The 10,564-nt window shown below is 43.0% G+C and overlaps 1 protein-coding gene across 6 annotated transcripts; it reads right to left on the reverse strand.

Moving 5' to 3' along the window:
* Positions 1 to 948: 948 nt before the first annotated feature.
* On the reverse strand, positions 949 to 9,873 carry LOC111839664 (RNA exonuclease 1 homolog). Of its 6 annotated transcripts, XM_023803763.2 has the most exons (17): positions 9,390 to 9,873; positions 7,571 to 9,111; positions 7,408 to 7,500; positions 6,768 to 6,975; positions 6,053 to 6,225; positions 5,816 to 5,956; positions 5,580 to 5,694; positions 5,247 to 5,333; positions 4,983 to 5,129; positions 4,731 to 4,844; positions 4,384 to 4,457; positions 4,197 to 4,301; positions 2,651 to 2,766; positions 2,432 to 2,570; positions 1,882 to 2,002; positions 1,602 to 1,679; positions 949 to 1,347 (listed from the first exon to the last, which is right to left on the reverse strand). In XM_023803763.2, exons 1-16 carry the CDS (start codon positions 9,523 to 9,525, stop codon positions 1,645 to 1,647), a joined length of 3,345 nt encoding a protein of 1,114 aa, XP_023659531.2. In that variant the 5' UTR covers positions 9,526 to 9,873; the 3' UTR covers positions 949 to 1,347; positions 1,602 to 1,644. The 6 variants fall into 6 exon arrangements, 4 of the variants coding, with proteins under 4 accessions (XP_023659531.2, XP_023659529.2, XP_023659528.2 ...); XM_023803761.2 differs by lacking the exon at positions 1,602 to 1,679 and having other exon boundaries at positions 4,393 to 4,457; positions 9,390 to 9,872; XM_023803760.2 differs by lacking the exon at positions 1,602 to 1,679 and having other exon boundaries at positions 9,390 to 9,871.
* Positions 9,874 to 10,564: the final 691 nt, after the last annotated feature.

A 10,564-nucleotide genomic window follows, 5' to 3' on the forward strand; every position in this document is an offset into this window, starting at 1 on the left:
ACTGTTATGCTACCCAACCCGTGTATCTGGCTTCTCTACATCTGTTGAATTCCCCAATCTGCCTTCAGCCATGAGAGCAGTGCTGCATGATGACAGTTTGCCAGAACCAGTTTAGGTGAAGCAGAGGAAGATCGTAACACAATGTAGAAAATATCATTGATCCAGGTGTTGAACTGTTTATGCCAGGCTATTCATTTCCGATAACAGTCAGAATTAAGAGACCTGTGGCCTGTACTACGAAGCGGGGTTACTGGCTTATTGGGGTAACTTGTCAGATTTAAGGTACCACAGTTTAAATGGACTTCATATTTGTTCTTACATTTTGCCCAGACTACGTTAAATCTGACAACTTACCACAATAAGCCAGTAACCCCGCTTGTAGTACAGGCCATAGGTCAGAGATCTTTGAGGCTTGTCAAAAGCAAAAGGTTAGGATCTGCCATCACAGGGAATGGAAATTTCTGTTTCAGAACATTTCACAAACTTCAAGTAGGCTGTAATCTCAGATCATGGCTTTGGTTTGTGTGCATGACCCGCAACAATGGCTGATCTTGGTGTAGTTAGTGACAAGCATATAGTGAAAGGTTTCGCCAGGTTATTGTGACCAGTGAGAAACAGTATCAGGCTAATTGGAACCCATCAATGCTGGTCGACTATTGTTGGAGACTGGCATAAGAAGCATGGAGTATAGATAAACAGTGGCAAAACAGTGCAGCTGAACTAACACAACGTATCAGCATTATCATGTAATTAAACATAATATAGTCAAAAGTTAATGTTTCTTCAAATTCCTATGTTATACAGTAAAGCTGAAATAACCAATTTTTAAGCAGCAAATGTCTTGGAAAAAAAATTGTCATCCAATGTAATCGCCAGTGCAGGCCTTGAAATACAAGAGCAGGTTCATAATCTGTCAGGCACGTGTCAAAAAACAGCTCAAGTCTGCAATTGTTTTGTATGCTTTTACTTTCCTTCAGTCCCAGGAGAGGTACATATAAAGAATTAATTTCTAGTGAGTTAATGCCTAGATACATATTAGCCCTTTCAAAGGGCACAAATAGACAATTAGGGATGCCAAAAAAGGAGGAAAACTTGAACAAAAGGACAAGAAAATAAAACCATCAAACAAAAATAAAGCCCATTGGATAACTGACAGTTGTTCAGGATGCCCCTCTAAACAGAAACACGACTCTTAGTTTAATGCCATGGCTCTGGAATACATGGAGGGAGGTTTATAATGGAGACTTTATTCCAGTCACCACCTCTTCACTTTAGAGTCCTCCTTCACTTTCCACAGCATCAGCTCCATGCAGGCCGTAGCATCTTCTACAGAGTCATGGCCACCGACTGCAAGAGAAGCTGCTCAGGAGAACAGGATCTGCTGGCTCAAATAGCTTTCTGCATGGACAGCTGGCATAAAGAGCGCCTAGCACCAGGAAGTACCTCTAACATTAAAATATTTCCTCAACACCCCTTTGTTTAGGTGTGCATTGTGATCTTGTGTGCTTTATTTAAAATGCCATCCAACTAACATCCTAAACTAATGCCAGCTTTAGTTTGTACTGTGTCTAGTTTAGTTACTACAAGCATGCTAGTAATACCTGTTACTAATACTTGATGTGAGGTTAGCTTCGTGATGGTTTATCACACAGCATGTGGAATGAGCATCACTGCATGTGCTGCGTACATAAATGTTTGAAGACCAGATGGATCAAGCAAAACTTGTATCAGCATCAAGAACAAATGAATATACACTGGAGTGTTTTAATAAGCGTTACAAACTCAAATATATTAATATTAAAATTTTTAAATCTCATCTCATAAACTTAATATTTAAAGCTTGGGGGGTGGTTTTATGAAACTTAAGCAATGTGAACCTACCACTCTCCTGAATGATTCGACGGAGATGGTCTGCAACCAAGCTGCAGAGTTGTCTTTTATGGGGATGCCCCAGCCGATGAGGGAAAACCACAGCAGTGTCCACTGCGGTGTGGTGAATAAGCTAAAAGCACAGCCAGTGGCAGAGTCACGACAGCAGTGTGGTGAATGAGCCAAAAGCACAGCCAGTGGCAGAGTCACGACAGCAGTGTGGTGAATGAGCCAAAAGCACAGCCAGTGGCCGAGTCACGACAGCAGTGTGGTGAATGAGCCAAAAGCACAGCCAGTGGCCGAGTCACGACAGCAGTGTGGTCAATGAGCCAAAAGCACAGCCAGTGGCCGAGTCACGACAGCAGTGTGGTCAATGAGCCAAAAGCACAGCCAGTGGCCGAGTCACGACAGCAGTGTGGTCAATGAGCCAAAAGCACAGCCAGTGGCAATGTCACAAGTGAAAAGTCTATGAAAGACATACCAAATGACAACAGGCAGTGGTAAGTGGCAACTCCAAACATCCAAAACCCAAGTTAGCACATTAAAGCACTTCCACACTCACCTTGAGTGCACAGAGATCATTCTCCAAGCTGTGGCCAATCAGGATGGTGTCAGCACTGATAAAGCTGAGCAGTACACTTTGAACATCCCGAAGAGGCAGGCTGGCACTGGACACATCCTCCTCACTTATTCCAGAAAACCTGTGGACACCTCACTTAACAGGTCTGGATTAATCCAGTGACTATGTGCTTATTAGTAAAAACCTCTGAATGAATTGTACCTGGTGTTATAGTCAATGACCTCGTTGTCAGGTTTAACAAAGGCATCATAGATCACCTGCAGGTTTGAGCTGACCACAGTTACCCTGAGCAGTTCCAGACCTTGGGAGGTGTAGCACTATGAAAGGTCAGATAATGCCAATTAGGCAGAGTATGCCGCATGGGTAAATACAAACAAACCAGAGATGTACCGATCGATTGGCCAGCGACCGGAATCGGACAATTTTCAGCATGTTTGGCCCAGACCAGAGACCGGCCAATCAGTCTCATTCATTTCTGGTACTAAACCATTCCGTTTAACACATACACCACGTCATAAGCACACCCACAGCCGCGAGCACACCCACAGCCACACGCTAACATGTCGTTCGTGAGGAAGTTCCTCACTGTGAGGGAAGGCGACACAAAGACTAATTTGTAACACATGTAAAGCCAAAGTAAACCGTGAGGGAACCACTGTGAAAATGTGGTGAAACTTCAGAGGTGAACTTTAAACTGATTATTAAAACATATACTAGGTAATGTTGAAAAGGAATAATCATTAAGGTTTTTTTCCTATGATAGTTTCGCTAAAACATTTTTACTCTAATGCCCTGTGCTATAGTCAGTATAGTATGAAGGTATGAAAAAGCCTGATCTTAATCTAGCTCACTAGCAATGTAAGAACTGTATGTGCATAAGATGCGATGTTGGTATTAATATTACCCTGCACGTATTAACTGAAGTGTACTATTCTCTTCCAGCTATCTGAAGGTAACCTATTGAGCTTTAAGATGAGTATTAAAGATTTAAAAAAAAGAAAAAAGAATGTTGTGTTATCTGGTGAATTTAAACATACTGGAAAATAAAACAAGTAACTGACGTTTGTTTTGTTATTTAAATCTGTTGCACCAATTAACTTTTTCAGTTAATTTTTTTGTACCTCTTTCCAGTCACAGAGCACTTTATTATGAGACTTCTTTACGTTAGAGATCCTGTAACTTAGAGATGTTTGGGGGAAATTGTAAAATTGTAAAGTTCAACAATTTCTTTTATCATGAAAATAAAATTTTGCATTTTTTTTTTTTTTTTTTTGTATATACTGTCAATTATAGTTATTGGAAAGAAAACCTGAATCAGCAAAAATCAATATCGGCTAGTCCCACGCATTTTCACAAATTGCAAAATCGATGCATCTCCAAAACAAACAAAAGCAAAAAAAAATGCAGAGACATTCACTTTCAAGTTCATTGTGAGCAGCCGTGCTCCTGGAACATGAACTGGATGTACAGGCATTTGATGTAGCACTTCATAGCAAATTGTTAAAGTCTGAACTACAAAACTCCTGCGAAAAGCACTAAAAGTTAAAGGGTTAACGACACCCGATTAGTATCAATGGAGGGCAGAGGTGGATTGCAAAGGACTGCAAGCTCTGCCAATTGCCAGAACAGAAAGCCTTTTTTTAAATGTCTGATTTCCTAAGGTTCCTAGATAAGGGTTCCCTAAAGATGCTCCTCGCAAACGTGACCTATGACCTTCATGGAAAGAAGCTGAAGTAGCGATACTCACCACGTCACAGTTCAATGCAAAAACACCCGGGCTCCCAATCTCTGTGGGGGTTCTGGGAGAGCTGCTCACGAAGCCATCCATGCTGACCGCATCATGCACATGCAGCTGCAACGGCACAAGGGAACGTCAAGGAATTAACAGCACAGAGAGAACCTTAAGGCAGGTTACTCGCAGAGCGCTGAACTACCTTGAATACCTGACAGCCCGGGGTCCCGATGGCCCCCTCGCAGCAGCTATAGCACGTTTCTACACCACCAGGCACTGGAACACAGGTGTGTACATTCTGCAATGACTGCTGCATTGGGAACAAATTCTCAGATGCCACATGAAACAGGCATATTTTGGCCCCAAGCCATCAAATTTGGTATGCTTTGATTACTGTCCAGTTCGGTCAACAGCATAATCATGCTTAAGTATAGGCAGGGCCCCCACGTTAGCGCGGGCAGGGCCCCCACGTTAGCGCGGGCAGGGCCCCCACGTTAGGACCCCAAATGGACCCCAAATGAGTGACCTACACCCAGTAGAATGACTTGCCTTTGTTTTGCACCACTTTCCCCGAGTGATAGTTACACTCTTCTTTCCTGGTGTGGATCCCGCTCGGGCTGACCGAGTATGTAGCCCCACATCGACAGCAGATCCTCTTCAGTGCTGTTTCAATGGCAACATCCGTGAAATTCAAAATGCACTTTCAAGAGTTAAACAGCTTTAATATCCAAGGGTGTCTACAGTAGTCAATATTAGGCACCATCAATCAATCAATCCATGCATGCATCCATCCATACTTACGGTCAGTGCTTCCTTTTCTAATACTCCCCTGTTGTATGGCTTTTCCAGGTATCTCTGGATGGGTGAGGGGGTAATTGTTCTCCTTCAGCAGTATTTCAGACAAGACATGTTCTTTCAGCTGTGTGTACAAATTGGCCTCTCCTGGGTCTGGGGGAAAAAGTGTGATATGAAGTTAATACAAATGCTACATGGATCATCATATATATTATACAAGTTTGAATGGAGAAAAAAAAAAAAAAGTTTCGTTTCATTCTTGGCTCTTACCATTAGCCTGCAGAACTAGAGGATTGAAAGAAACATGGCCTCTTGATCCAGGAATATTGGATTCAACACTATCTGAAACCAGATGAGCTGCATGTAATAACACTCTCTTGTCAATGTCAGATTTTGGCTGAGAACACACTTCCTTTACAGGAATGAATAATATTCAAGTTTACTGACAGCTTAAAAATGCAAATATGTTAAATTACTCCTGTAAATAAGCTGATGTGCTTTTTCAAGTCACGGACACAGATACATAGAGACAGACAGATATGCACGCACGCACGCACACACACACACACACACACACACGCACACACACACGCACGCACACACCTTTGGCAGGGGGAGTACTCTGGTTCTTCAATCTCTTCAGTACATTTACAGCTATACTCAGATACTTGAGCTTGTTGACACTTCTGTCATAAATGGTCTTTTCCTCTGCCAGTGCCTAAACCAAAGCATTAAACACTGGGGTCAGCTTGGATACACCTGGATATTCCCTTAAGCAGTTACAGAAGAAAATCATGTTTTGTTCAGCATGACCAACGAGAAATGACACAGGCCCAGACCTTTTCAAAGGCATCTTGAACAGTAAAGGATGTCCTCAAGAACTCCTCAACGAATAAGTTGACATAACGCTGTCGAACATCATGCGGAACTTTGCTACTGGCCTCTGGGCGGCACTTTGACTTTCGCTTGACTGTAATTGGCTGTGAGAGGCCACATACATACGCAATGTTTATACAACCATAATGAACATACAGTACGTATGGGCAATAAATGTCATGCATCATTGGACGGTCAACCTTGGCATGGGTCAGGGTGGTGTGCAGAGGCACAGGTACAGTGGGTGGAGCAGATGGGGTGGTGGGTGGTGTTGGAACTTGAGTCAGGGGTAGAGCAATGGTACCATCCGGAATGATAAGGTGCACATTGCCCCACTGGAGGGCAGCTCCAACTGGCAGGATATTCAGACAGGCTGGTGAGGCAAAAGTTGGGAGTGCAGGGTTTGAGTTTTACTCACGCCAAAATAAAAAAAAAAAAAAGAGAGAGAAAGTACTGAACTACTACTGCGCAATTATACCATCCAGACAAGTACAACTTTAAATCACATATTGTGCTGTCAAAACAAAAAGGCCAGGCATAGCAGAATACCAAATTAGCGGAATGGGGGTCTGCAACACGAGGCAAAAAGTTAAATAAACGTATTTAAAAGGCAGTATGCTAATCATGGGCTCCCTGCAACCTACTAGTAGCTTGTGCCTGATACGGCGGCTCCGACTGCTGTGCGGTTCACTACTAGCAGCTTGCAGCCAATGCGGCGGCTGTGACTGCCAAGCGGTTCACTACTAGCAGCTTGAGGTGATGCTGTGGTTCCCACTGTGCTATGCGATTCACTACTAGTAGCTAGTGGTGATGTGGTGGCACCCCGAGTTCCAAGCGATTCACTACTTCAGAGCGAAGCGACCATTCAAGGTTTCAAGTCAATCCTGCAGTAGGGACAAAAACGCTAAAACTTACTTGGTTGAACAGGAATTGGCAAAGGAGCAGAAGGCAGGTTTTCCTGTTTTTTCTGTCCACTGGTGGCTGCCACATAGGCCTGCCCGCCTTTGACGGCAGCGGTCAGTACAGCGGCCTTCTGCTGCAACTGCTGCAGTTTGGGAGGGTTTGCTAGCAAGGGAACTGCTCTTTGGAACGGAACCATCACCTGTGGCCTGGTTTTAGTTACCTGTAGAGCAAACCCACAGAATCCTGAATTACGATTCATTGTCTACTGCAAGTTATTTACAAACTGTACAATCACACCCAGCCCCCGCGTAGAGCCCAGTGCCTCAGTTTAGCAGATACTTGCTTTATTATAATTTATCACACTGGGCATTACTATAGAAACATGCAAGGAAACAAAGCTGGTTCTAGAACCACAGCATCATGGAAATTTAATCACAAACTCTAAACAGAACTCATTTTACAGCCTTACTTAAATGTAAAAATCCAATTTTTGAGGTTAGTTAGCAATGTAACATGAAAATCAAAGATTCCCCCATGAAATTATCAGGCAATGTGTTCAGATCCAATGGGAAAAGTACTGATCAGTGATTTGTACATTATTCACTGGCCTCCATCTTGAGATTATGGTTCACACACAGTCAACCTGCTGTACCTCATGCTTGGACACATGTGCAACCCTTTTCTTTGAGCCTGGCACAGGGATGGGTTTCTTCATCTCTGACCGGTCTAGATCAACAGCTTCAACCTGACAAAGAGAAGAGGAATTTCAGCATATGACATGGCCCGTTGTAGCTGGAGGTTGTTCTAGGACTTACAGAAACATTGCTTGGAACTGGGTCCGCTGGTTCTGTCTGGTTGGCTTCCATGAATATCCTGTAACACTCTTCCATCGGGTCACTGTCCGAAAATTCCATGTCCAAATATTCCTCCTCAGAGCTCAAATTTGATTTGTTAGTTTGATCAATTTCTTGTATTCTGGTTTCATCAAACACTGAAGCAGATAGATTGAATGTACTGGAAATTGCCCTTGAGGTGCTTATGGAAGGTCCTGGAACTGGCTCATATACAATATTATGAGGAACTGCATGTTGCTCATGCTGGTGGGTGGGAACTGCTGACTGACTACTGCTCTGGTGATCAGCCTTTCCGGTCAAATATAATTGTGCTGCCATTTTTCGAGCACAAGGCACCACTGACACATGCAGCACAGGTGAGTTTTCATCAAGAGGGGTTCCCTGCTCAAAGCCTTGCTGCTCATTGGGTTGTTGTGTGACAGGTGAGGGAACAGGGGGACTACTTTCATGAAGAACACGGGATGTAGTCGTTTTCGGCTGTACACCACTCCCTTGTTCAGAAGGATTAGAAAGCATACTTTGGGTCTCCATGGAGCTCAGTTGCACTCCTGTCTGATCACCTGGTACAGTTCCATCATTTGCAGGAGAGAAATTCATTCTGGAATCGGAAGCACAAAAACTTGAGTTTCCTAGAATAGGCTCAAGTTCTGGCAAATGATTGTTTTTTTTACTTTCACTTCTGAGATTTTCTAGACACTTTGATATATCCTCAAACACATCTGTGATGTAGGTTTTCCCAGATGTATTGGCATCGGTGGCAGGTGAAATGTCAGTGCAGTGATGCCCTTCTGATTTCACACAGGCAGTGTTACATGTGGAGATCTCTGCTTCAAAGACTGGAACATCACACAATTCAGGCAGGGAGGATACAGATATGATACATTCAGAATTTTCCTTCAATACCGTTGGGACTGCACTACATAACTTTGGGGGTCTAGACCTCTTTCGGCTTTCCTCCAAAGGAGGAATATCTATTACAAGAACTCCATCATCATCAGAGTTATCTTCTTCAGGTCTGGCCCTCCTTTGGTCTTCACCAAGGTTCTCCCTCATCCTTTTAAGACTTGGTGTCACTTCTTGACCACAGTTTTGCACTCTGCATTCTGCAGCACTGCTGGGTTTTAGGTCCGAAGAATAATTGGACAAGGGGTCGTACTCCAAATCTGTTCTTGGCCGTGAGCTATCCACCACATACTTGCTACCAGGTGTATGGACTACAGCAGACACTGGTGTGCGAGCAGAACTGACATTCTTGGCATTACACTCTTTACCTTTGGAGCCATTGTGGGGATTCAAAGCTTTGCTTGAGCAGCTACCAACAATGTCTTCCTGAAGAGTCTTGTAGCGAGATAACCTCCGCTGTTCCTTCTCCACTTCACACTTGACAGTCTCAATCTCTTTGTTTATCCGTTCCAGCTCCAAAAAGCAAGGATCCTTCTCTGAAGCTACATATAGTTTATGATGGGTTCCTTTCTTTAGGGGAGGGGGAACTTTTTCAGGCCCTGAAAACAAGAAAGGGACCAAATATTTTAGGCCCAACAGTGATTTTACAACAAAAGCAGTATACACCAAGTCCATGGTTTAAAAGCCTTTATCAAGTAATGCTTTGTGAGGTTCCTATATCAGGCCTAAAGAGAGACACAGTCTTATATGCCTACAGAGAATGTGATTCATTATTTGATGTTCTTAAGTCTGAAAAGCTTACAAATGCCAATAAAATGTTTGAAACATAGCTGCAACTTTCAGTTAACTTGACAGTAAAATTCACCACAGTACTAACCTGCTCGCTTCCGGTTCGGCGATAGGCATAGGAGATCGTCTTTGGCATGTTTAAAATGGCAAAAGGGTCGCTGGCAGAAACCATGAGCATGGAAAGGGCAATCAAATCTAGCAAAAAAACCTGCGGTGGGTAACATCAATTAATTCCGTGAATTCTTTGTAAGACGTAGACGAAATGCGATGTGACACATAGAAACAACTTTCGTTCGTTTGCGCCGCTAAAACAAGATTTTATAGGTCTACTGCATCGTAACTTCCGCGCGGCGAGGACCGCCTAACGAACGGAACGCCCATCTATAACCGCAATATTTATGCCTGATATAATTCTACGTATTTAACTGCTGCTCTGCTGCATTAATTGTCGTCAATATTGTTATTATTGATGATGATGACAATAAAAATATTATCCGATTATGACAATTTAAGTGGCTGAGTTGATATTCTGCGTTCGTACAAGAAAGAAAAATTATTAATTGGCTTTCTTGGCCCCGCGCACGAGCAAGACACACGACGGGCATGGTGTCGACGATCACGAACAACTCACAGCATGTGTTTGCTGCAGGTAGGAGTCCACTCACATAAGCGCATATTTCTCCCTGGACCAGCAGCACTTGGGTGAGTGAAGTACATTATTATCTATGCATCCATCTATATGTCTAACCACGTATCTTACTTAGGGTAACTGTGAGCCTGTCCCAGGCAGCTTCGGACACAAGGGCACACCCTCTACCGGTTGTCAGCTTACACTTTCATGTCGAATTTTGGTAACTTGTTATGAATGTTATGTTTTAAATGTAAAGTCTCTCCACTATTTGAGGCAACCATCCAAAACACTTGTGTTTCAGCAATCCTCGTATGTATAAACATTTTTAATAAATTCATATAATGAATTAATTGAGCTGGTGGTGAAATTTAATGAATACATGGAATGGCTGAAGTGCCCCAGTGGAGGAACAAGGTGTCTACATGTTTTGAATTGCAGATGTGAGTATACTGATGTTTGGCTTATCTGGCCAAGTAAATGAAATGCAAATCTGACTATGCGCTACAATTAATAAATTAATGCAATTTTACTGTTAGTGTTTTTTTTTAGTTTACTGGTAGTGAACTGGGTTATGGTGAACCAGTAGTTGATGGTGAAACCCACTGTAGGACTGGGGAATGGGTTGAACAACT

This window comes from Paramormyrops kingsleyae, chromosome 23 (assembly GCF_048594095.1).
Source record: "Paramormyrops kingsleyae isolate MSU_618 chromosome 23, PKINGS_0.4, whole genome shotgun sequence".
In the NCBI taxonomy this organism is placed as follows: Eukaryota; Metazoa; Chordata; class Actinopteri; order Osteoglossiformes; family Mormyridae; genus Paramormyrops; species Paramormyrops kingsleyae.

Excerpts from the sequence above, each read along its gene's own strand:
- LOC111839664 (XM_023803760.2), bottom strand. The coding sequence starts at position 9,525 with ATGTTACCCACCGCAGGTTTTTTTGCTAGATTTGATTGCCCTTTCCAT. Across the intron at positions 6,976-7,407 it reads CACATGTGTCCAAGCATGAG|GTAACTAAAACCAGGCCACA; the intron begins GTACAGCAGGTT and ends TTTGCTCTACAG. Across the intron at positions 5,334-5,579 it reads GAGTACTCCCCCTGCCAAAG|CTCATCTGGTTTCAGATAGT; the intron begins GTGTGTGCGTGC and ends TATTACATGCAG.